At 47.5% G+C, this 22,093-nt stretch overlaps 1 protein-coding gene across 2 annotated transcripts in view; it reads left to right on the top strand.

Moving 5' to 3' along the window:
• Nucleotides 1-769: 769 nt before the first annotated feature.
• The window catches only part of LOC147633735 (uncharacterized), a 49,735-nt gene continuing 28,411 nt past the window's right edge, over nucleotides 770-22,093 (top strand). Inside the window, exons 1-5 of one of the 2 annotated variants that reach the window (XM_086804764.1) lie at nucleotides 770-1,187; nucleotides 1,763-2,475; nucleotides 3,242-5,343; nucleotides 5,498-6,556; nucleotides 6,761-6,842. In XM_086804764.1, the coding sequence (XP_086660890.1) occupies nucleotides 926-1,187; nucleotides 1,763-2,475; nucleotides 3,242-5,343; nucleotides 5,498-6,556; nucleotides 6,761-6,842 (4,218 nt within the window). In that variant the 5' untranslated portion in view covers nucleotides 770-925. Of the gene's footprint in view, nucleotides 1,188-1,342; nucleotides 2,476-3,241; nucleotides 5,344-5,497; nucleotides 6,557-6,760; nucleotides 6,843-22,093 lie in introns of both variants that reach the window. The other variant, XM_086804765.1, reaches the window with a different exon arrangement.

The raw sequence follows: 22,093 nt of genomic DNA, 5'->3' as shown, positions 1-22,093 counted from the left end.
GTGCAGGCCTCCATGCTGCCAGGACTAAGCACCGCCCAACCCACACGTACATGAAATTTCATGACTCCTCTACAAACTTTGCGATAGTTCCTTGCCACTGCCACACGTCAAAATGTTTCTAAGGTGTCAACTGTTGCATTATTCACCTACACTAAGGTTCAAAAAACTTCCAAACTAATTAATCCTTCCAAACTAATTAATCCAAACTATGCAAAAAAATAATTTGGGACCCAATATGGTCCCTAAATTTCGATTTACATTAATTAATTAATTCGAGAGCAGAACCATACAATGTAAACCTTACATTGTAATGTAAACCTTATGTTTGGAAAAAAGGGAAAAATGAGATTGTGTGGGGCTTGAAAAAAAAAAAAAGAATTTGGAAGACATCTCCAAATTCTTCCTAACCGCCTCAAAGTGCTAATAAAAGGCAGCACTGTGCCATTGGCATTTGAGACTGTGGCCTCGAGCGCCAGAGAGAAAAAGAGAAATAGAGAGAGTGATCTGAACGGAAAAATTCCTCCTGCGTTGCATTACGTTGCGTTCTGTTTTAGTTTTTTTTTTTCAGTTGCGTTTCATTTTGCTTTAACGTTAAGGCCCTAAGGTTTTAACCCTTAGGGTAACAACATATTAATTAGAGCCCGTTACGGGTGCTAATTAATATGAATTCGTGTAGCCCGAAATATGTCTCTTGAATAATTATCTCCAATAAGCCTATCAGTGAATAAATATTTCTTGAATAATTATCTCCAATACCTATCAGCAGTGAATAGTAACCCATTATGTACATTGGACACAATAAGCATACATGTGGAAGATAAAGAAGTTTCACATCTCGACGGACGACTCTAGGTAAACAGTCGGACTTAGCCTGTTCGCAGCGTGTGTACTTACATAACACTCTGAAGCAGTCGGAGAAGCAGCTATGGCGATCGAGCCGCCTCTTAAGAAACGCAAGTATTATGACGGAGATACGGCCGCGGCCAAGGTGCTGCTCGACGGAGCGCGGTTGGGCGTCCTATCCGAAGAGCAGAAGCTCCGGAAGAAGCTCAATAGGGACGAGATTGGCGCCTTCTACAAGATGTACCGCCGCCTCAAGTTCTGCCTCGACCGCAAGCGTAGCTCCGGACCCGTCCCCGCCTCTGACCTTGAGGAGTCCTATTGCTCCATCCTGAACCTCTCTGCAGGTAGCTTGTTTGGTCCTTATCGAAGCATTTTTCCTTTATCAAAGAAATTTCGTAGCCCTATGAAAGATTTCTTAGGCTCTTCTCATTTGGAATCATGTTTGTGCTGGGTGGATGGATGCGTGTTTATGGAAATGTTGCTCTTCAAACTATGCCAGAGGATCTTGATGGGTGGCAAGTGCACAAATACCCCTAGTAAGAGGGGTCGTTCAAATAACCAAGAAAAGAGACTAAGAACTGCAAGAATTGTCTTCTCTCTCTTATTGTGTACAATGCAAAAATTGTTTCGCTCAACAAGTGATTTTTTGCTGGTCTAAGCTATATATAACCTAGTTATGGGCATACCACATTGTGTGTGCGTATCCAACACTTGACGACTTACAAGTGCATGGAAAGTTACATGGCCAAACCTTTCTCACAAGGAGAACCTTCTGCGTGGCATAGCATATCACTAGATCATACCATTGTCATGCAAACCCTATTGAGTGTCTACATCACATCAAAGCTCAGCAAATGATATAATTCTTATATGGGATAATGCTGATTACATGGACTGGTTGGTCTTTGCTCACCTGCAGGCTGTTCCAGTGTCCAACGGATTGCTGCGGAGCTTATCCCACGTTATGCAGTGTTTTGTCCGAATGCTATTGACCTCGCATCCAATGTTCTGATACAAATACTGGAGTGGAGTGAAGGTGTGGTGCTGCAAGCTGAAGATTTTGATGGTGTTGCATTCAAGACTGCTGAGGCATGCCTATCAGGGATGGTAGAGCTCTCATCTGCAGCAGTGACCTCAGCGTCCGAAGTTCCAGAGATTTCAGACATGTCTATTGAAGTGTGCCACAATATAGCTTTTTACATGCTTTGCCGCTTGTCAGGACACTGTCTACAAAGTTTTGCTGTGACGGAATATGATAAAAAGGTTTCTGCTTGCTTGGAGGCTGCAACGTCTATGCGGGAGAAGCTGCAGTCTTTAGTGTCGATCAACCTTGTGAGACTGTTTCATACACATCCTAGGAGTGTCTTTGCTGCATGTTTCAAGCTTTTGGGCGCCGATAACGAGACTCAGCGAAAGGAAGGGCATCATTTTTTGAGGCAGATCATGGATGGTGGACAAAATTATGAGGTACAAAACCCCAAGGATGCTTGTTTGTGGGCAGTTGATGAGGCTCCGGAAGGTTCAAGTAGAAGCTGTGATAACAAAGGAAATTCAGCGAAAGGTAGTGAGAGTCCTCTGACAATGTCTCCAAAAGAAGATCAGAAGAACACCACTGACAGTTTGATGATGCAGGTATATCTCCAGTAGTAAAATTTCGATTACATACGTCACATGTATTTGGGGGATTCCCCTGGTCCTTAAAAGGATGGGTATGTAATTGGGAGTCTAGAGGGCTAGGCTAGTGGATGAGGTGGTCATTCAAGGAGAAAGCTAGGTTCTAGGCATTAATTTGTGACTCAAGGTGAAGGCTATAAAGCTAAAGGGGTTCAATGCACAAATTGCCTTAGGACCTATCCCTTACGACTTTCTCCTCAAATTGGTCATCTCATCCATTGGCCTAGCTCACTAGACTCCCAAATTCCAATTCTCTATCCATCCTTAGAGGAACCCGGTAAATGCAGGTTATGAAACAGATTATGCCCTTAAATGCAGTCAAGACTAAAACAAGCTTAACACTTGCATTCTTGGTGTCGTGAAGGATGTAGGCTCATGAAATCTTTCTTTTGGGAGTGTCTAGCTCTAGGATAGCATGTTTTTTTTGGGGGGTGGGGAAAGTAGAGGAAGGCCTAGCACTCTAATGTCTAGAGATATCATGTCTGCTCAGTTCTAATTTCAAGGGAAGACCCGAATATCTCCATTTGTAGTGAACCCATAGCTTGAAGATGTCTGCTCAAGGGAACGTTGAATGTGTACCACAGCAAGGTCCTTCAAAAGTGCTGACTCTTCATGCGGTCAGGGTGACATGGCTTGAAGGGAGATAGAAATGCCGAGTGAATAGAATTGCAAGTTGAATGCCAAAAGCTTGAAGCTTTCTAATCTGTTTGATGTCACTATGCAGGTGGTGTACTCCAAGCCTGCTTTGGAGAGATGGCTTGTCTCAACTTTCCGTAAGTTTTGCAACTCAGCTGGTGCTGAAGCTCTTGCAGAGTGTCTTCCACTGCTCACTGTACTTCTACAATCATCCAGTACTTATAAAGATTCTGATTTGGATCCGTCTTACGAAGAAGAGCCAGAAACTCCAGGAATTGATAGTGTGTTTGAAGAACCAAGCGCCCAAGAGGAGCCTCAAACTGTAGAAAATGAGGAAGATTTACCTTCGGCTGCAAAAAGCGTTTCACATTCTGAGGTGGCCTCTGAGCCTGGTAGTGAAGGTGTCCACTCTCCTTTAAAATGCAATGAGGACACTGGTGCTTCATTTGCAGAGTCCCAAAAATCTGTCACTTTGGAAGATGCGGTTGACTCTTGGGATGCTATGGAGAAGCCTACAAAAAACCTTCTGCCAGAAACTGGTGCCGGCATGGTCTCTGGCAAGGACGGATGGGGTCAGGATGTTAATCATGGATTGGTCAGGCTGCCCAAGTATGCTTCTGATAGTGATATTTGGGGTCATGGTGCTGAGCATGGATTGCCAAGATCTCTAAACCACTCATCATCAAAAGAGTCACCCACATCATATGCTGCATTCAAGAGTACATGTAGGAATCCAGACATGGAGGATTACGGCCGAGGTGCCCATTATGAAGATGATGCAAAGATTGATGTCCGGCCTCTATCTTTAGCTGAATATCAGAGTGATTTGAGTGGTTCTCTGCCAGGTTATCTCAAATCACCTAGAGGTTTCTCAACTCCCAGAGCGCAGGATACTTCTCTGGGCCAACGTCAGGTGACGTGGTATTCAGACGGTGATCCTGCAGCTCTAGAAGTGTTTGCAGCATCAAAACAGCTCTGGGTCGGCTCCTTGGGTCATGGTGTCACTGAAAGCCTTTTAAGATACGAGTTCGAGAAATTTGGTCCCCTTGAGTCATTGTCTCTTTTCCCTGGACAGGACTTTGGGTTGGTCGAGTACAAGAGTTTGAATGATGCAGTGAAAGCCCGTGAGGTTTTACAGGGTGCTATGCCATGGCTCATGCCACTGAAAATAAAGTTTCTGGATGTAGGGCTTGGGAGCAGAGGAACGATTGGTGGAGTGGCCGTGGGTGGCAGCTGTCATATGTACATTGGAGGCGTGTTTAGCCTTAGTTCCAAAGACGAGATTCTTAAGGACATTGCATGTGCATGCTTGAAGGGGCCTCGTTCTGTTTGTGTTCTAGTGAGTGCTGGGGCTTTACTGTTAGAATTTGATGCACCTGAAGAAGCTGCAGCCGCAATGCTGCATGTTAGGCAGCGTCGTAGAGAGAATGGATTTTTATCTACACAGACAAAATACTCCGAGAAAAGCTCTTTTCCAAGCGCTTTTCTGAGTGAAGCGGCCAGTATCACTCGGCATCTCTGGGTAGGCCATGTTGATCAGTTAGTTTCTGAGCAAGAGCTGATCTCCGCATTCCTAGAGTTTGGAGAACTGACTGGATGGAAGTTTTTTCGCCAAAGTGGTTGCTGTATTATCGATTTCCGATCTCCGGAGGCGGCCGCTTTTGCCAAAGTTAAACTGAATGGTGCCCGGTTTGGGAGTCAGTACGTCCAGGTGGAATATAGAAATACCCAGAAAAGTGGGGCAACAGCTTCTTCAGTTGGCTCTCCAGGCTCTGCAGATTTCTACTCAGTAAACAGTTCAAGCAGCTGGCTTAATCCAAGGTCACAGTTAGCAACCTCAGTAGGTAACAGCTCTGGAAGAAGCTCTCACAGTCCCAGGACAAGTACTCCCATGAGCTTCCGGACAAGGGGTCCACTTCCAAGAAGTGGGAGAGATTTTGGAAGGCTGCCCACAAACTCTCTTTGGGTGGGCTTTCCAGACCATACTGTGCAGACACTTCCCAGTGACACGGAGTTGAGAACGATCTTCAATCTGGCTTGCAAAGGAGTTGGTGTTGTGACCAAAATGAGCAGTGTTCGTAGTAGTCGTGGCTCATGTAGGTTTGTGGAGTTTGATTGTGTAGAAGCTGCTGCCAGTGCCCTTCAAAACTGTGCTGGCTATCTCGATCCTGGAACGCAAATAGAGTATAGGTATCCTCTGTGATTCTCATAAGACTGAAATTAATTAGTACTGGTTTCTTAGTCTTTCTTATCACTGATCAGTGTTTATGATGCCTTAAAGACTCATTATCAAGTTTGGGTTCACTGATCTGGTTTATTAATCTATGTGTTATACTGTTTGCAGCAACTCTTCATTCTCTCTTCAGCAAAGTGATTATCCTCACACAGTTGTTACACCCCTTAGTGAGAATCTTAGATCACTTTGGGAGAAGGACCAAGATCAGGATAGAGGGTTACGTTCTTCTGGTTTGGTTGACCATGATGATGCGAAGCTGAGTCTCTTGCATGGGAAGAGCACTCTTCAAACTGGATGGGGACAAGCTCAATTTGGAGGTGTCACAGATGACAGCAAATTCAGATTTGATAGGCCTGGTGCTAGCCATTATGAAAACTTCACAGAGATGAAGGATGACGGTTTGAAGACGGAGTCAATACTGGGGAGGTACACTTCCACCGGTAGCTTTAGAGCTAGTGTAGGGTATGCAGGCTCTAGCTCTATGGACAGCTCAGGCATCTCGCAGGGAAGTCATGCATGGCTTGTTAGCTCAAGGACATTCGACCACCGTTCTTCTCTTGGGGGAAGTATTGGCTCTGGTGTACCTCAACCTCCTTTGCTAACTTCATTGTCCATGCCCAAGAATCCCCCACGGATACATCTAGATAGGCTTTCCTCAACAGGCTCGTGGACGGCCCAAGGCTTGATATCGTCTTCTCCTATGGATCCAGCTGTTTCTTCTGTGATGAACCTCTCTCTACCAGGGCTTTGTAATACGGGTCCGATCTTGCAGTCTCCTGTCACGCCCATACTTCCCAGGTTTTCTAGTGGTGTCACCCATTCTTTTGAGCAAGTCAACCTTCCTCCTTATCCTCCATTACCTCCAATATCTCCTCCACCGCCTCCGCCTCCCCTGGAAACTCCACCTCCACCACCCCTCTCGCCGCCTCCACCCCCACCGTTTCACTTGCCACCTGCTCCTCCACTTCCACCTTCTCCTCCCCCTCCTCCACCTCCGCTCTCTGCAGAGCGTCAGTCAGACTTGATCAAAAGTGATGGACCAAACAACTCTAAGCAGCATTATTGGCGAGGGTTATTGTGTAAAAGTGGCTACCAGTACTGTGAAGTGCTGGCTTATCAGCAAGATTCAGGTGTATGCCAGTGTGATGTGTTTCATGAGCCGGCAGAGTAAGCACGTGTGACTTCTTTTTGTTTTTGTTTTTCGAGCCGGGGTCAGAGATGAGCATGCTCATCTCTGAGACTCGAGCAGAGAAACGCTTTTGTCATTAGCTTCGTCGTCTCGGTGTGACTTCTTCAAGTACATTACAGTACCATGTATCTTAATGCCAACATGTGGTATTGTTTTTTACAAAATATATTTGTGAATTTCAGGTGGCCTAGTAAGCTTGATGTAACCAAACGAGCAGACTTTCGATCAGTTAGGTACTCGTTCCAGAATACTTCAAGGACTCAGGTATGCCCCCTTGATTCTGGATTCAACTCGCTGCTTTTGGAGCGTAGTGTAACTTTGTGTTCCAGGAATTGGATGGTTTTTAATACATGGGGTCTGCTAAGTGTTTGAGAGGCATTTGTTTCTATGCTTTCGTGAGAGATCATGCCTGACCCGTATTCAAGGAGCTGGCAAGCTCACCTACCAGCCATAGCTCGGCTGACCCAACTTCTAGTATAGCTCTCAACCCCAAACGTTGGCTTCCTATACCACCACGCCCACCTTCAAAGTCATCACGGGATATTACTTTATGCTTAAGTTATACATGGCACATATGACTGTTAGCACATTCATCCCCAGATTCTGCTCATCATTGGGGTCCCCTTTTTGGTCCCTTTTCATGGCCCTTGGTTGTGGGCTGGCCACCCTATTTTTGTACATTTTTCTGGGATTTTTCCCAGGTCGGGTACCTTTTTCCCAGTTGGCCAGCAGACCCATGTCCAGTTGGCCAGGTTCACATGACCAGTCGGCCAGCCCCTCTTACCTATAAATATGGCCTCCCACTTTTCTCATAGTCTAGTCTTCCTTTTTCTCCCTCACTTATGAGACTGTTCATGTCTCTTGCTTGGGACTGTATCACTTCAGTATATTCAGCATAGTTGCTTCATCTCTCTCTCTCTCTCTCTCTCTCTCTCTCTCTCTTGCACTCTCTTTCAGCACACTCTAGTGTCATGTGCATCAGCAATGCCATGGACCTTCTCAAGACTAAATCCAGAAGGGGCAAGCAGATAAAGACTATGAACCAGTAGAAGATGGACATGGAGCAGGACTTGGAGCAAAGATGGATCAGAAGGGCTGTCGGCTGCATGGAGGCTGACATCAGCAGTACCAAAAGGCTGTCGGCTGCAGGGCAGAAGGTGCTGGCAGCAGGCGCATCAAGAGATCCAGTCTGGCTGCATTTATTGGATATTAATGATTTATTAACTGGCCGACCAGCAGTCGGCCAGTTCCCCATTCTGTCCAAGGGGCTATAAATAGCCTCCCTTGCTCTTTGTTTTAGTCATTCTCTCCCACTAGGGGATTGGATCATTAGAGGTCCCATAGGGGACAGATTTTAGGGTTTATTACCTTTTTATGAAGGCAGCCCATGGCTGCAAGGAGATGTACCTTTTTGTACCATAGTATATACTGAATTTCCAGCACTTCTCACTCTCTCTCTCTACTCTCTCTCTACCTGCGTTTTTGCATCAGATGGTGCGTTTTTGCATCAGAAGGTTTCCAAGAGTGTTTAGGGCTGAAAGAAGACTACCCAAAGCTTCCGCGCGTTACATCTAGTGCTTGTTTGCTTCCGCTCTGTGCACTCATTCATGGTATCATCGCTCCCAGTTCAGAGTTAATCTGCTGCCCCAGTCAGCGTTAACTTTCTGCCCCAGATCTGCCTCAGTTTTCAGCACCTTAACATCTGCGTTTTCTTCTTAATTCTGCTGCTGGTCAGCTGGCTTCTTCTAGCGCCCCTCCACTGCAGATTCAGGTCTTCCCTCGCTGGTTTGATCTCTCAGATTCCCTTCTTCACCTGCTGGCTGCTCCTTTTCAGGGCTGCAGCATCTATCTTGCTGCGTTTTCTTCCCTACAGGTGGCTCTTGCAGTTTTTGGTGTTCTGAGTTGAGGATTGGTGGCTTCTGGTACCTGTGGTGCCCTGAGGAAAGGGTGTGACTCTTGGAAAGGGTGTGACTCTTGAATGAATAGTTATGTCTTTTGGATGTAGAGGTGTGTCCATTAATCAATAGATGTGTCCCTTTGAAGAGATGTGTCCTTTGATGATGACCCATGTGACAAGGTGTGACCCTTCACTGGTGTCCTTTCAATGATTAAGAGTAATTAAGTCAGAATCGTGACAGGACTACTGAAGGGCCGCCCTGAGGTGATCCCAAGCGTGCACCAGGAGTTTGGCTACAAACAGGGCTATAGCCACGACCCCGAATCTTCATGAAAATCCATCTCGTACATCGGGGTGCGGGCGGTAGAGCTCGCCACCCAGAAGAAGTCCATGAACTATTAACTTCCCCAAAAGGGTGCAGCTCTGAATAGAGGGGTCGATGATGTCCAACACCCCTCCCCCCCTCCTCCCTCGGCTGCCCCGTCCCATGTGTTGAGGAGGCAGAATGATCACCGTTGGGTGTTGGACTCACACACTCACACACACAAACCTGCACATTAGGGTTAGGTGCAGGGTAGAGAAACTCACACACAGAAATGTGAGAGAGAGAGAGAGCCAAAAGTGTGGTATCCACAAAATGCAAGTCAACCCTTGCATGTGTGCCACATCCATATAATATAGAAGTACAAAATATTATATGTTAGTGTCCTTTCACACTTGATGTCCAAGGGGAAAAACCACATGGGAAAAAGTGCCCTTGGTTAAGCCCTGTTCACACATAGCACTACCATAAGTGAGCATATGCCTACAAATCCCCCCTGTAGTGGAAGTGTGAACCTGTACAAGGTAGCAGATCACTCTCTGTATGAGAGTAAGCCCAAAGCTTTGCGGAAAGCTTCAAACTTTTCTCGAGGTAAAGCCTTTGTGAATAGATCTGCAACATTATCCTGTGTAGGGCAATAAGATAAACTGATCTCCCTTGCATGTAGCCTCTCTCTGACATAGTGATAATGAATCTCTATGTGCTTGGTACGTGCATGATGAATGGGAGAGTTAATTAGGGTTTCATGTGGGAGACACACACACACAGAGAAGAAGGGAGAGAGAGAGAGAGAGAGAGTTGTGGGGATAAGTCAACTCATCAAGATGAGTGTGTGACTCCCCTATCACACATGTATATTGCACTAGTACACATAGTGCACTTAGTACATTAAAAGTACTAAGTGTACTATGTACTATAACTTATGGGCTTGTACACACTATAAGGGTGGGCATAATGCCTTTACCCCAACAACCTCCCACTTAAAGGCAAAGTGCCCTTAAATGAAGGAAAAGAAAAATCAGCATGTACACGATAATATACAAGGCCATATCAAGGCTGAAACTGGCCTCATCCAATGCCCATCAAGTGTCTGCAATGAGCAATCCGCTCCGGAGGCAAACTTTTTGTCAACAGATCAGCCGGGTTGTCATCCGTATGAATCTTAACAAGCTGAATTTGCTTGTTCTCTATCACCTCTCTGATGAAGTGATACTTCACATCCACATGCTTCGTCTTTGCATGAAAGACAGGGTTCTTTGCCAACTGGATGGCACTCTGACTGTCACAATGCAACAATGGAATATCACCTGTATAGCCCAAATCAACCACTAACCGAGATAGCCATAATGCCTCCTTGCAAGCCTCTGTGGGGGCTGCAATATACTCGGCCTCTGTAGTAGATGAGATAGTGCACTTCTGCATCCTGGATATCCATGACACAGCACCTCCTGTGAATGTAAACACATAACCGGTAGTAGACTTCCGGTTATCTGGATGACCGGCATAATCCGAATCCGTGTAACCATGCACTAATGCATCCTGTTTGCCAAAGCATATGCACATATCCTGTGTGTCCTTCAGGTATCTCATGACACCTTTCATTGCTTCCCAATGCTTCTTGCTAGGGTTGGCCATGTATCTAGAAACCACTCCCACTGCAAATGCAATGTCCGGCCTGGTAGCAACCATGGCATACATGAGACTGCCACAAGCTGAAGCATACGGAATCTTGGCCATATCAGCCCTGTCACTATCTGACTGTGGGCTGTCCATAGCACTGAGTTTCACATATGGAGGCAAAGGAGTACTAGTCTTCTTCCCCCCGTCCATATTGAACCTCTGCAAAACTTTGCCAATGTATTCCTTCTGAGACAAATACAACACATGCTGATTTCTGTCCCGAAGTATCCGCATACCCAAAATGTGATTTCCATCACCCAAATCCTTCATATCAAAGGTTTGATGCAGCCTCTTCTTCAAGGCATCCATCTCTTTACGAGATTTCCCGGCAATCAACATATCATCAACATACAAGATGAGGATCAATAGACTGCCACCCTGGATATGTGAGTATACACGAGGTTTCTCTGTCAGAGCAGGAGGCGGTCGCCATGGGCCACAGCCACTGGCGCCTGATCCGGGATTCTTGCAGTACACCGGGTGGGCAGATTCGCAGCCGTTCGGATGGGGACTATTCTCCATCCAAGCCGCTTGCGAAGGCCCGCCGTACGGCTGAGACAGCATCCACCTCAGCAGGGCATCCATGAGGATCATCTCATGGAATGTACAGGGCCTTGGCGGAGCACACTTTATACGCTATCGAGGTTGCTTGAGGCAGGAGCTTCAGAGATGCCTGGTTGGTGGTAGCATTGACATTTTGATGATGCAGGAGCACCACTTGGGTGAGAGCAGGATCCGGAGATATGGTTCGGTGATGCCTGGTAGATGGGACACTTTTTGGTCTGCAGGGTTTGGTCCTTTGGGTGGACAGGGAGGAGTATGCATGGTTATTGCAGATGTATGGTGGCAGGCCATTGTGGATCGAGGGATCATTGTGCCTGGTAGAGCACAGTATGTCATTCTGAGGATGCATGATGAGCTATTGGGTGTGCTCAACATCTATGCGCCCAATCATGCTAGTGCCAGAGCAGAGTTTTGGACTCAGGTTACAGATGCATTGCCAGAGGCCGCACATTGGTGTGTTGGGGGAGACTTCAACATGCTTGAGGACCCGGCAGATAGGGTGGGAGGCAGTCATGTTACAGTGCACGGCACGGAGCTTGCAGCTTGGGACCGGTTTTGCATGTCACTGAGGATCACTGATGCATGGCAGCATGGGGCTTTCTCCCGGTCTCAGGACAGTCTTAGTTTCTCTCGGTCGGATCGCCGGCAGGGAGGGACTAATCTATCTCGGATTGATCGCTTTTATGTGGGCGATTGGTTAGGGGAGCGAGGGGGCTCCGTCGGCATTCTTGCTGGCACCTCATTTTCAGATCATGCGCCAGTTATATTGACATTGGAGGAGGGGACACGGGAGCCCAGCTTGCAGTTGAGGATCCCAGAGAGGGTACTTGGAGATCCCAGTCTCGCTGAGGACATTGAGAGGATCTGGCATGATAGTCAGTGCTCTGACCAGGGCCAGTGTGCCCAGGGACTCATTGATCTTAGCTCTTTTCTACACGCTGCAGCTTTGACACGACTGGGAGAGATTCGCGAGCGGGAGCAACGGCTGAGACGCAGCCTTGCTTCGCTACAGCGCCTTCAGGAGCAGCAGCCTGCATGTGAGTGGGTGGTGTCCCAGCTGAGCCAGGCACGCCAGGAGGTTAGAGAGGTAGAGGAGCAGAGACATGAGTTTTACTATCGTCGTCAGGCCTCTCAGTGGACGCAGCTTGGTGATAGAGTGACTGGGGAGTTTTTTGAGATCACTGGACCCCGTCATGCGCGAGCAGGGGTTCGCCAGCTTGGTAGACCGGATGGATCGATAGCTACTGAGCTCGGGGAGATCAGAGCCATTGCCACTGCTTTTTATAGTGACTTGCTTTCAGCGGAGCCAGCCACTGAGGATCGAGATGTATGCAGACAGACTGTGTGGGGCCTGGGCCCATGTGCAGAGGAGGGTCATAGACCATATGCGCACAGTTCTAGGTGCGTCTCTGTCAGAGATTGAGCTTGCCGAGGCCTTGAGGGTCCTGCCGCGACATAGTTGCCCAGGGGAGGACGGACTGACGCCGGCCTTTTTTATGCGCTATTGGAACCTTTTGGGGCCAGGCCTCCGCAGGGGCTTTCAGCATGTTTTGGACACTGGGGCGATGCCGCAGAGCTTCTCAGAGGGCTTGATCTATCTTATCCCCAAGGGGGAGGGAGTATCGGATGACATTCGGCATTGGAGGCCTATTACGATCCTCAATACTGTCTACAAGGTCTTAGCAAAGGCCTTGAGTTTGAGGATCCAGCCCTTCCTGGGGGAGTTGATTCATGCTACTCAGACAGGATTTGTCAAGGAGCGCAGTATCCTTGACAACATCTTTACTTTCTGGGAGGCGACGGCCCGAGCTAGGTTTCTTGGGGAGGACTTGGTCGTGATGCTTCTCGATTTTGAGAAGGCATACGATAGAGTTGATTGGGGATTCTTAGAGGGCACTATGCTACGCCTGGGCTTTGAGCCAGGATGGATCAGAGGGGTGGCAGCTTTGTATTCCACAGCTCGCAGCCAGGTGCTGATTGCAGGAGGTCGGGGGCCGAGTTTTGAGCTGACCAGATCAGTCCGTCAGGGGTGTCCTCTCGCCCCTTTCCTTTTTCTCTTCTTTGCGGAGGCTATGAGTATGTATTTGACGGCAGAGGAGGTTGGTTTGAGAGGACTTCAGCTCCCAGTCCGGGGGGAGGATTTGCTTGATGCTGAGTTTGCAGACGACACGGGCTTATTTTTGCATGGCCAAGAGGCCAATCTTATTCGGGCAGAGCAGTCGCTCCAGGTTTTTAGTGCAGCTTCGGGAGCATTGATCAATTGGCGCAAGACAGTGGCCTTTTGGATCAGTAGTGCTCCCACTCCGGCATGGAGCCCGGACCCCGGTTTTAGATGGATTCCTCCAGGCACAGCAGTGCGGTATTTGGGATGCCAGATTGGCCTCGATTTGTCACCTGAGCAGCAGATTGCCCCGCTTCTTCTGAGCATTCGGAAGAAGCTATTGTATTGGAGTACAGCTCGACTATCCTTGGCTGGGAGGGTGGTGGTGGCAAATCAGGTGCTGTTAGCGACTATGTGGTACATTACGTCTTGCTGGATTTTCTCGAGCTCTTGCATCAGCCAGGTACAGAGGCTGATCAGGAACTTTCTGTGGTCTGGGCGGGACGGTCAGCCAGCTCGGGCAAAGGTTGCATGGGCAGTTATTACACTTCCGCTGGCTCAGGGCGGTTTGGGCATTATAGATCCAGTCGATCAGAGTAGAGCCTTATTGGGGAAGCTTATTGTTCGGGGGTTGCTTCCAGGCGCTGAGCCTTGGAAAGAGCTCCTCTTGCAGCGACTGCAGGCCCGGGCGCCTCCTGCAGGGGTAACTTGGGCACCAGAGATTCGCTGGATCTTCATAGAGATGAGGAGGACAGGCCTCAGTAGAGGATGGGAGGACAGATTTGCTTTGAGTATCCTGAGAGCTTGGGAGCTGCTGAGACCAGGGCTCTCTCAGTGGCCTCCTCCTTGTGTTGAGGAGCGGGCCAGGCAGCCGCTCATCTGGAGCCCAGCGGTTCGTACAGAGCAGGGTCATATGCTGGGTTCTCGGCCTCGTCTAGCCTGGGGACCTTTAGCGGCAGGCCCAGCTCGTAGTTTTGGAGACTGGCAGGCTTTCTGCAGTCTACCAGAGGAGACCCAGGTGGAGAGGCTGAGTCACTTCAGAGGGGGGTTGATTATGAGGGATGATATTCAGGAGGCACTTATAGAGGAGTGGTTCACACCTCTCGAGCCAGTGGCCCCACGGTGGATGGGAGCCTTTACACAGTTGGAGATCCTGATTGCTGTCAGAGCTAGCACTGAGGATGGCAGATGCCTCTATTATGAGATTCAGGATGAGGGCAGACTCCAGAGAGTGGAGGTGGAGTCGCCTTTGGTTGCAGAGTGCACCTTTCAGAGGATTCGGGTAGTGGCTGCCGCTTCTCGGAAGTGGCATATTGACCCCGACCCTGCTGACGTGCTCCCGGATTGGTGCATATGGGCATATGCAGCGCGCCCCTTGGCCCAGCTACAGTGGGACCCCGGGGAGTACGAGTGGCATGATCCTTATGCATCCCTTGAGGCCACAGAGATCACCTTTTTCCAGTATACTGTTCGGCTGGGACGGCATATTTTGACGGCGAGGAGGACGGTTTCTCCAGCGGCAGCGGGGCATTGGCGATTGCAGGGACTATCACAGGAGTTCCTGGAGGATTTCTGGGCTCGGCTCTGGGCTAGTCGACAGGCCCGCAGGATCTCGGCTTTTCAGTGGCTGGTCGCCCACAGGGGCTCAGCAGTTGGCACTTGGCTTGTTTACAGCGGTCTTCCGGCGGCCTGCGTCCGATGCGGCCACCCTATGGAGACATAGAGACATTGCCTTTGGGACTGCCCTCAGGCACAGCAGATTTGGCTGCGGATGCTGCGTATTCTGGCCCCCCTCTCTCCAGAGGGTATGTTTACGTGGGGTGCCGCTGCTTGGTCGACTTCGTCAGGGCCTGCTATGGGCTATGAGATGGAGCAGGGCAGTCAGGCCATCAGATTTATTAGGGGCCAGCCTCGCCTGGTTCCGGCACCGGATTTCTCGTCCGCCAGCTGGACACAGGAGAGGGATTTACGATGGGAGCTCCTCAGCAGCCTCACCATCTGGTTCACCTAGAGGGCCCGGTGCTTTACGGCCTTTGAGGGGAGATTAGAGCCACCAGCAGAGACTGTTCGGGGGATTTGGCAGGAGTTGATCCACACCCTGCGAGGACAGTACGACCGCATCCGGGGAGACTCGGATGAGGCGATCTTACGGCGCCAGGCCTTTCATACCACTTGGCGCTGCGGCCCGTTCTACACCCTACACACGGGATCCCCCCGTTGGCACTACAGGCCACCTGTTTGGCTCTTTCCTCCCCCCATTGTATGATTTAGCCGCTCAGTTCTTTAGACTGATGCTTGTATTTTGCAGCACCTAGGGAGAGTCTCCCGGGCTGCCATGATGTATTCACTGCTCTTCTCTCTGTTAGGAGCAGGAGAGATCTCTTTTGTAGCCCTACGGGCGTTTTTTACATAACTAATGAAAGGATCTTTTCTCGGAAAAAAAAAAAGAGGATCAATAGACTGCCATCCAAAGCTTTCTTGGTGTATAAGCAGTGATCTATGTCACTTCTCCTGAAATTCTGGGATTTCATGAATGTATCAAATTTATGATACCATTCCCTTGGTGCCTGTTTGAGCCCATAAAGACTCTTTTCAGCTTGCATACAAGCTTCTCCTTTCCATTCACTGCATAACCCTCTGGCTGTTGCATATATATCTCCTCATGGAGATCACCGTGAAGAAAAGCAGTCTTCACATCCATCTGAATCAAATCCAGATCATCACGAGCAACCAAAGCTAATACAGCTCTAAGTGTGGTCATTTTGACCACTGGAGAGAAGATCTCATCAAAGTCCACACCATATTCCTGCTTGAAGCCCTTAGCCACTAACCTGGCTTTGTATCTTGGCTTTGCATCAGGTGCAACTTTGAGCGTGTAAACCCACTTGCATGGCAAAACCTTCTTGCTTGTAGGCAAATGCACCAATTTCCATGTTCCATTTTTGTGCAGAGAATCCATCTCTGACTTCATTGCACGCTCCCAAAGAGCCTTGTCTGCCCTCTGTAAAGCCTCCTTATAACATGAGGGCTCCCCACAGTCAATGAGCATCAAGTAGTCAACCCCTGGAAAAAACCTGTCAGGGGCTCTGGAGGGTCTTGTGGACCTCCGTACCCAATGACCATCATTTGCAGGTTGCTGTCCAGCTTGCATATCACCTATTGGTGGCTCCTGTTCCATGCCATAAGGCTGAAAAATCATGCCCTGTATCTCCTCTAACTGTGGTATATCCATAGGGATATCTTCTGCCATGTCTGGCTGTCCATTTGGACCATTTTCAGCACCATTTAAGGGCTGGTTTTGCTGCTGTAATGGCTGATTTACAGCCCTTGGTTGTTGTCCATGATGTCCATCATCATCAAAGATGACTCTGCCAGGCTCCTGTTGCTTTGCAGGCTCCTTATACATGCATGTTTCATCAAAAATGACATCATTGCTGCGTATAATCTTTCTATTCACGGGATCCCAAAGTCTATACCCCATTTCACCTCTGTCACCATATCCTAGGAATATGCATTTGTGAGACTTAGGATCAAGTTTGGTGCGCATTTCCCTGCGTATGTGCACGTACGCAACGAAAAAGTAAAGTGTCTGACACAGACAACATGATGGTGGATCTTGCTAGCTCATCCATATCTTCCCACTCTTCAGCAGTAAGAGAAGCGGGCATTACACCCCTTTCTTTGATAGGCTTGTGCTGCTTCTTCTGGAGCAACACATTATAGCACTGGGTTTGCCAAATATCATAGTTATGTGAGCCTTCAAGCTTCTTGATGTGAAGCAATGAAGAGCTCTCACCTGTGGTTGCCATAGCAATATGCAACCTGTCAATGCCTGACTCCCTGCAAGTGTGCAAACACTGCACCAAAAGCACACAAAGTGCTCACAGTTGTTCTCCCAAAGTTTATCTCCCACTGCGGAAGCACAAATGCAACTCTACTCCCACTGTATGTGATGAAATCACCAAAATCTGGTTGCTGCAGATTTAGGACAGCACCTTAAATGTGCTCTGTTGCCCTTCCAAAGTACTGTACAACAGTACCAAGTGCTCACCAATGATGTACCAAACCTGTACCGATAAGTACAGCAGCTGAAATTGAGCCTTTTGGTCACTCAAATCAATGTGCAGCCATGCCAAAACTTGTACAAAGCTGTACCAAATCTGTACCAGCAGGTACAGTAGCAATAAATGCTCTTCTGGCTGTCCAAATGAGTGAAAATCAGACTTTTACAGTTCCTATCACTGCATACAACAGTCCCGAACAGAAATTGGGCAAAAGCCCCTTGACTGCAAGCTGATTTCTGAGGATTCAAGGCATAAATGTCTTGCCTGCTGCTTTGCCAAGCTCAACAAGCATAAAATCTTGAAAAGCCCCTTGATTTAAGATCAATTTCTGATCATACATGGTACATTAGCGCACATGAAGGCATCCAGAGTCTTCACAATGCTTCCCCCTGGCCACATATACATCCAATACGTAAAAGCCCCTTGATTTACTCGCACATTGAGTGCTTGACAGGCATCAACACATTGCCCAAAGCATCAAATGCGAGTGCCTGCATGCAAATCAATCCAATCGGCACAAAAGCCCCTTGATTTGCACTGCAATTTTGCCCGAATGTGCGATTTCTCACATCATACAGCATGTATGAATGCTTAATTGCACAATTACATCAAAAGCCCCAAATTTTGACATCCAATTTCTTGCAAATTGATCCTGATTGTGACCAATGTCACCCAATTTTGCCAATTTTGCTCAAAAATTGAGCAATTTGGCACCTGTACCTGCTCAATTGATGATTGTACCTGCTCAATTGCAAATCCCAAAAGAAATTGAAGCAAATACCTCGTAATTTCTGATTGCAGGAGAAGGGGAGGCGTCGAATTTGTTCTGATGAGGTGCTGCTGCAAAAATCTGATGCTGCTGTTCGTGCAGACCTTTGTAGTCGGGCATTGGATGACAGGCGAATGACAGTTCAAGGGATTGTGGGTTTGTGTCCCACCGGGCGTGCCAGGAGGTTGTTGTCTTTCTCCACCTCGTATTCACGTTTGCTGTTGACGCTGTCCCACGGCTGCATCCAGTATTGCAGGGCGGCGTGTAGGCGGCCTCTCTAACCCCACCAGGCAGCGGCCACGCGAGAGAAGGGGCGGTAGGCTTTGATGGGTCACCACTCGAATCCGGGTACCACGCCGATGCCCCCCTGGAGGATTTCGACGAATTGGGTTGTGACTTCGGAGACAAACGACGAAGGCTTCTCGGCCACGCACGCCACCGTATGGAGGTTTGGGCGCAAATGTAAACTCCGCCTTCACGGGGACACGTAACGCCGCCTCCGCCTAGTAGCCTTATGCTTTGTGGCCAGGCGTCTACACGCTTTCCCACGATGTCCACCTGCCGTGCGCTGTTGTGCGCTTGGTGTCGCTTCTGCTGCTGCTGCTGCTGCTGTACGCGCCTGGCTGCGCCTGGTTGGCTGTAGGTTAACTGTGCTAGGCAGCCTAGTCAGCCTTAGCTGGGCTGCATGGACTGGGCAAGGCGACCAGTTGGGCAGAATGGACAGTGCGACCAGTAGAGAAATCAGCGCCAAGAGGGAGAGGATTAAGACAGCTACCTAAGGTCTGATACCAGTTGAATGGGAGAGTTAATTAGGGTTTCATGTGGGAGACATACACACAGAGAGAAGAAGGGAGAGAGAGAGAGAGAGAGAGAGAGAGAGAGAGTTGTGGGGATAAGTCAACTCATCAAGATGAGTGTGTGACTCCCCTATCACACATGTATATTGCACTAGTACACATAGTGCACTTAGTACATTAAAAGTACTAAGTGTACTATGTACTATAACTTATGGGCTTGTACACACTATAAGGGTGGGCATAATGCCTTTACCCCAACACATGAAATACTGGATTTCGTGCCACGGCCATAGCACTCTGGCTATCAGTGAGAGTGGTGGTGGGTGTCTGCTGACACTCACGAAGATCAGCCAATAGTCTCCTCAACCATACACAATCTACTGTAGCTGTAAAGACTGCCCTGTACTCAGCCTCACAAGTAGATGTAGCGACAGTGGGTTGCTTTTTACTCAACCAAGATATGCATGAACTGCCAAGAAAAAAACAATTCCCACTGGTGGATTGCATGGTATCATAATCACCAGCCCAATCTGAATCACTGTATGCATAAAGTTACAAGCTGCCCCTCTGGGATAGAACAAACCAAGATCCAGGGTACCCTTAAGATAACGAAAGATGCATTTGACTGCTTGCCAATGCTTTGTGCCTGGGCTGTGCATGAATTTGCTCAACAAAGACACCCCAAAAGATATGTCTGGCCTCGTGTTACACAAGTAAATGAGGCATCCCACTGCCTGGTTGTAAATGCCGGCCTCAAAAGGCTCTCCAATATCATGCATAGTAAGCCGTATACATGGTTCTACCGGAGTAGAAATGGGCTTACATTCATCCATGTGAAACCTTTTTAGCAAACTTTTTATGTACTTAGTTTGCTGCATAACAATGCCATCATCTGTATGCATAAACTGTATGCTGAGGTAGTAGTGTAAAGGCCCCAAATCTGACATATCAAATTCAGCTTTCAAATCAGCTTTGAAATCTGAAATTTGTGCTTTGCTTGTACCTGTAATGAGCATGTCATCTACATACAAGATGACTATGAGAATATTGGCATCGGTTTTCTTCACATACAATGTGCTTTCAGCTGGACTATTCTCATAACCTTGGCTGGTTAGATGAGCATGTATCTTATCATACCAAGCTCTTGGAGCTTGTTTTAACCCATACAATGCTTTGTGCAACCTGCATACTTTATGTTCCTCACCAGGAACTACAAAACCAATGGACTGATTTACATATACTTCCTCCTGTAAATCCCCATTTAAGAATGCAGTTTTGATATCCAATTGATGCACTTTCCATCCTTTATGGGCAGCCAATGCAATCATAGATCTTATTGTGGTCATTCTCGAAGTAGGAGCAAAAGTCTCTTCATAATCTATTCGCTTTTTCTGGGAGTAGCCTTTAGCCACAAGTCTTGCTTTGTACCTGTCAATAGTACCATCAGACTTTCTTTTGACTTTGTACACCCACTTTGTGCCAATTACATGCTTGCCTTTAGGCAATTCCACAAGATCCCATGTATTATTCTTCATGATAGAAGAAATTTCAGCTTGCATAGCTTGCAACCAATGCTCATTCTCATGTGCTTCTTCATAAGAAGAAGGCTCTTCTGAATCAAAGAGACCACCCATTGCGAATGCAGACTCCCCACAATGTACATTCAAAGCATGGCTGGAACTAGTCCTTGTTCTACCTGTGAGTGGAGCTGCAAGTTTGCTTTCTTGCAAAGTTTTCAGCAACCATCTTGGCACTGACTTGGCTGTGTCTATGGCTGTTTGCTCTTCCCTGACAAGATCTTCCACTTCTTCTACAGAAGGGGACTGAATGGCTGGCTGGTCCACATGTTCTACATGTGGATTTTCTTGTGTAGGGGCTGGCTGATCTGAATCTCCCCTAATTGCAATGGGTAAAAGTCCATCAAACATGTCCTGTATGCCTGTATCATTGCTTTTATACAAGCTGTACATGGGCTGTTCTGAATTTTCAGCAAATACCACATCTCTACTGACAAAAATCCTTCGTGTAGTTGGATTATAAAGACGGTATCCTTTGCTTTCATTGCTGTAGCCCAGAAAAATGCATTTAATTGCTTTATCATCTAGCTTTGTTCGGAGTTGTTCTGGCACATGTGCATATGCCAAACACCCAAATGTACGCATATAATCCACTGTTGGCTTTCGGCTATACCAAGCCTCAAATGGTGTTATGGTTTTCAAAGCTTTTGTTGGACACCTGTTCAACACATGAGCTGCACACATTATAGCTTCCATCCAAAATTTGTGAGGCAACTTTTGTGCTTTCACCATGCATCTTGCCATCTCCATGAGAGATCTATTTTTCCTTTCAGCTACACCATTCTGTTGCGGTGTATAAGGCACAGTACATTGGTGTTTGATGCCCTTTTGAAGCATATAATCCTTGAATGCATTTGACATGTATTCTCCACCTCTATCTGAGCGGAGTGTTTGGACTTTACATCCACACATATTTTCAGCCATTGCTACAAAGTGTCGAAAGCTTGTAAACACATATGCTTTCGCTTTCAAAGGGTAAGCCCAAGCAAACCTGGAGTAGTCATCAATGAATGTGACGAAGTAAAGATGCCCCCCTATGGATGGTGTCCGCATTGGACCACATACATCACTATGTATGAGCTGTAATTTACTTTCAGCTCTAACAGCTCCATCTTTGGGGAATGGTTTCCGTTGCATCTTTCCCAAAATACACCCCTCACATACATGTCTTGGTGGAGACTCAAGAGGCGGCATATTATCAACCATATGATGCTTTCGCAAAAGCATCAAACTCTGAAAATTTACATGCCCAAAACGAGCATGCCATAGCTCTGCATCATGCATAGCAGGAGTGTGGGCAGCCACTGTATTTGCATCATAAGTGCGCTTGTCATAGCTGTCCAGCTTATACAAGCCTTTGTATCGTGTTCCAGAAGTGACTATTTCATAACCCTTTGATGGGTCTTTTACCAAACACTTCCCGTCTTCAAATTCAACCTTTAAACCTTGGTCGTTTATGGCTGAGACGGAGAGCAAATTTTTCTTTATCCCTGGAACATACAATACATTTTTCATACATATATTGGCACCATTGGCTGCAATAAGTATGACATTACCAATTCCCTTTACTGGATATGTGGTATGATCTGCACATGATACAGTGCGGCCTTTTGAAGCATAAACTAAGTGCTGAAATACATCTTTGCATGAAGTGATGTGGCTCGAAGCACCACTATCAAAATACCATGATGCATTCTGTCTGTCAGATGCAATGCAAGACATATCAGTGTCCGAAGCACTTGGT

The sequence above is a fragment of the Cibotium barometz genome, chromosome 11, assembly GCF_041138505.1.
Source record: "Cibotium barometz isolate CiBa-2024 chromosome 11, ASM4113850v1, whole genome shotgun sequence".
Lineage (NCBI taxonomy): Eukaryota > Viridiplantae > Streptophyta > Polypodiopsida > Cyatheales > Cibotiaceae > Cibotium > Cibotium barometz.
The sequence above is the reverse complement of the archived record's forward strand: the minus strand, read 5'-3'. Positions and strand labels throughout refer to the sequence as shown.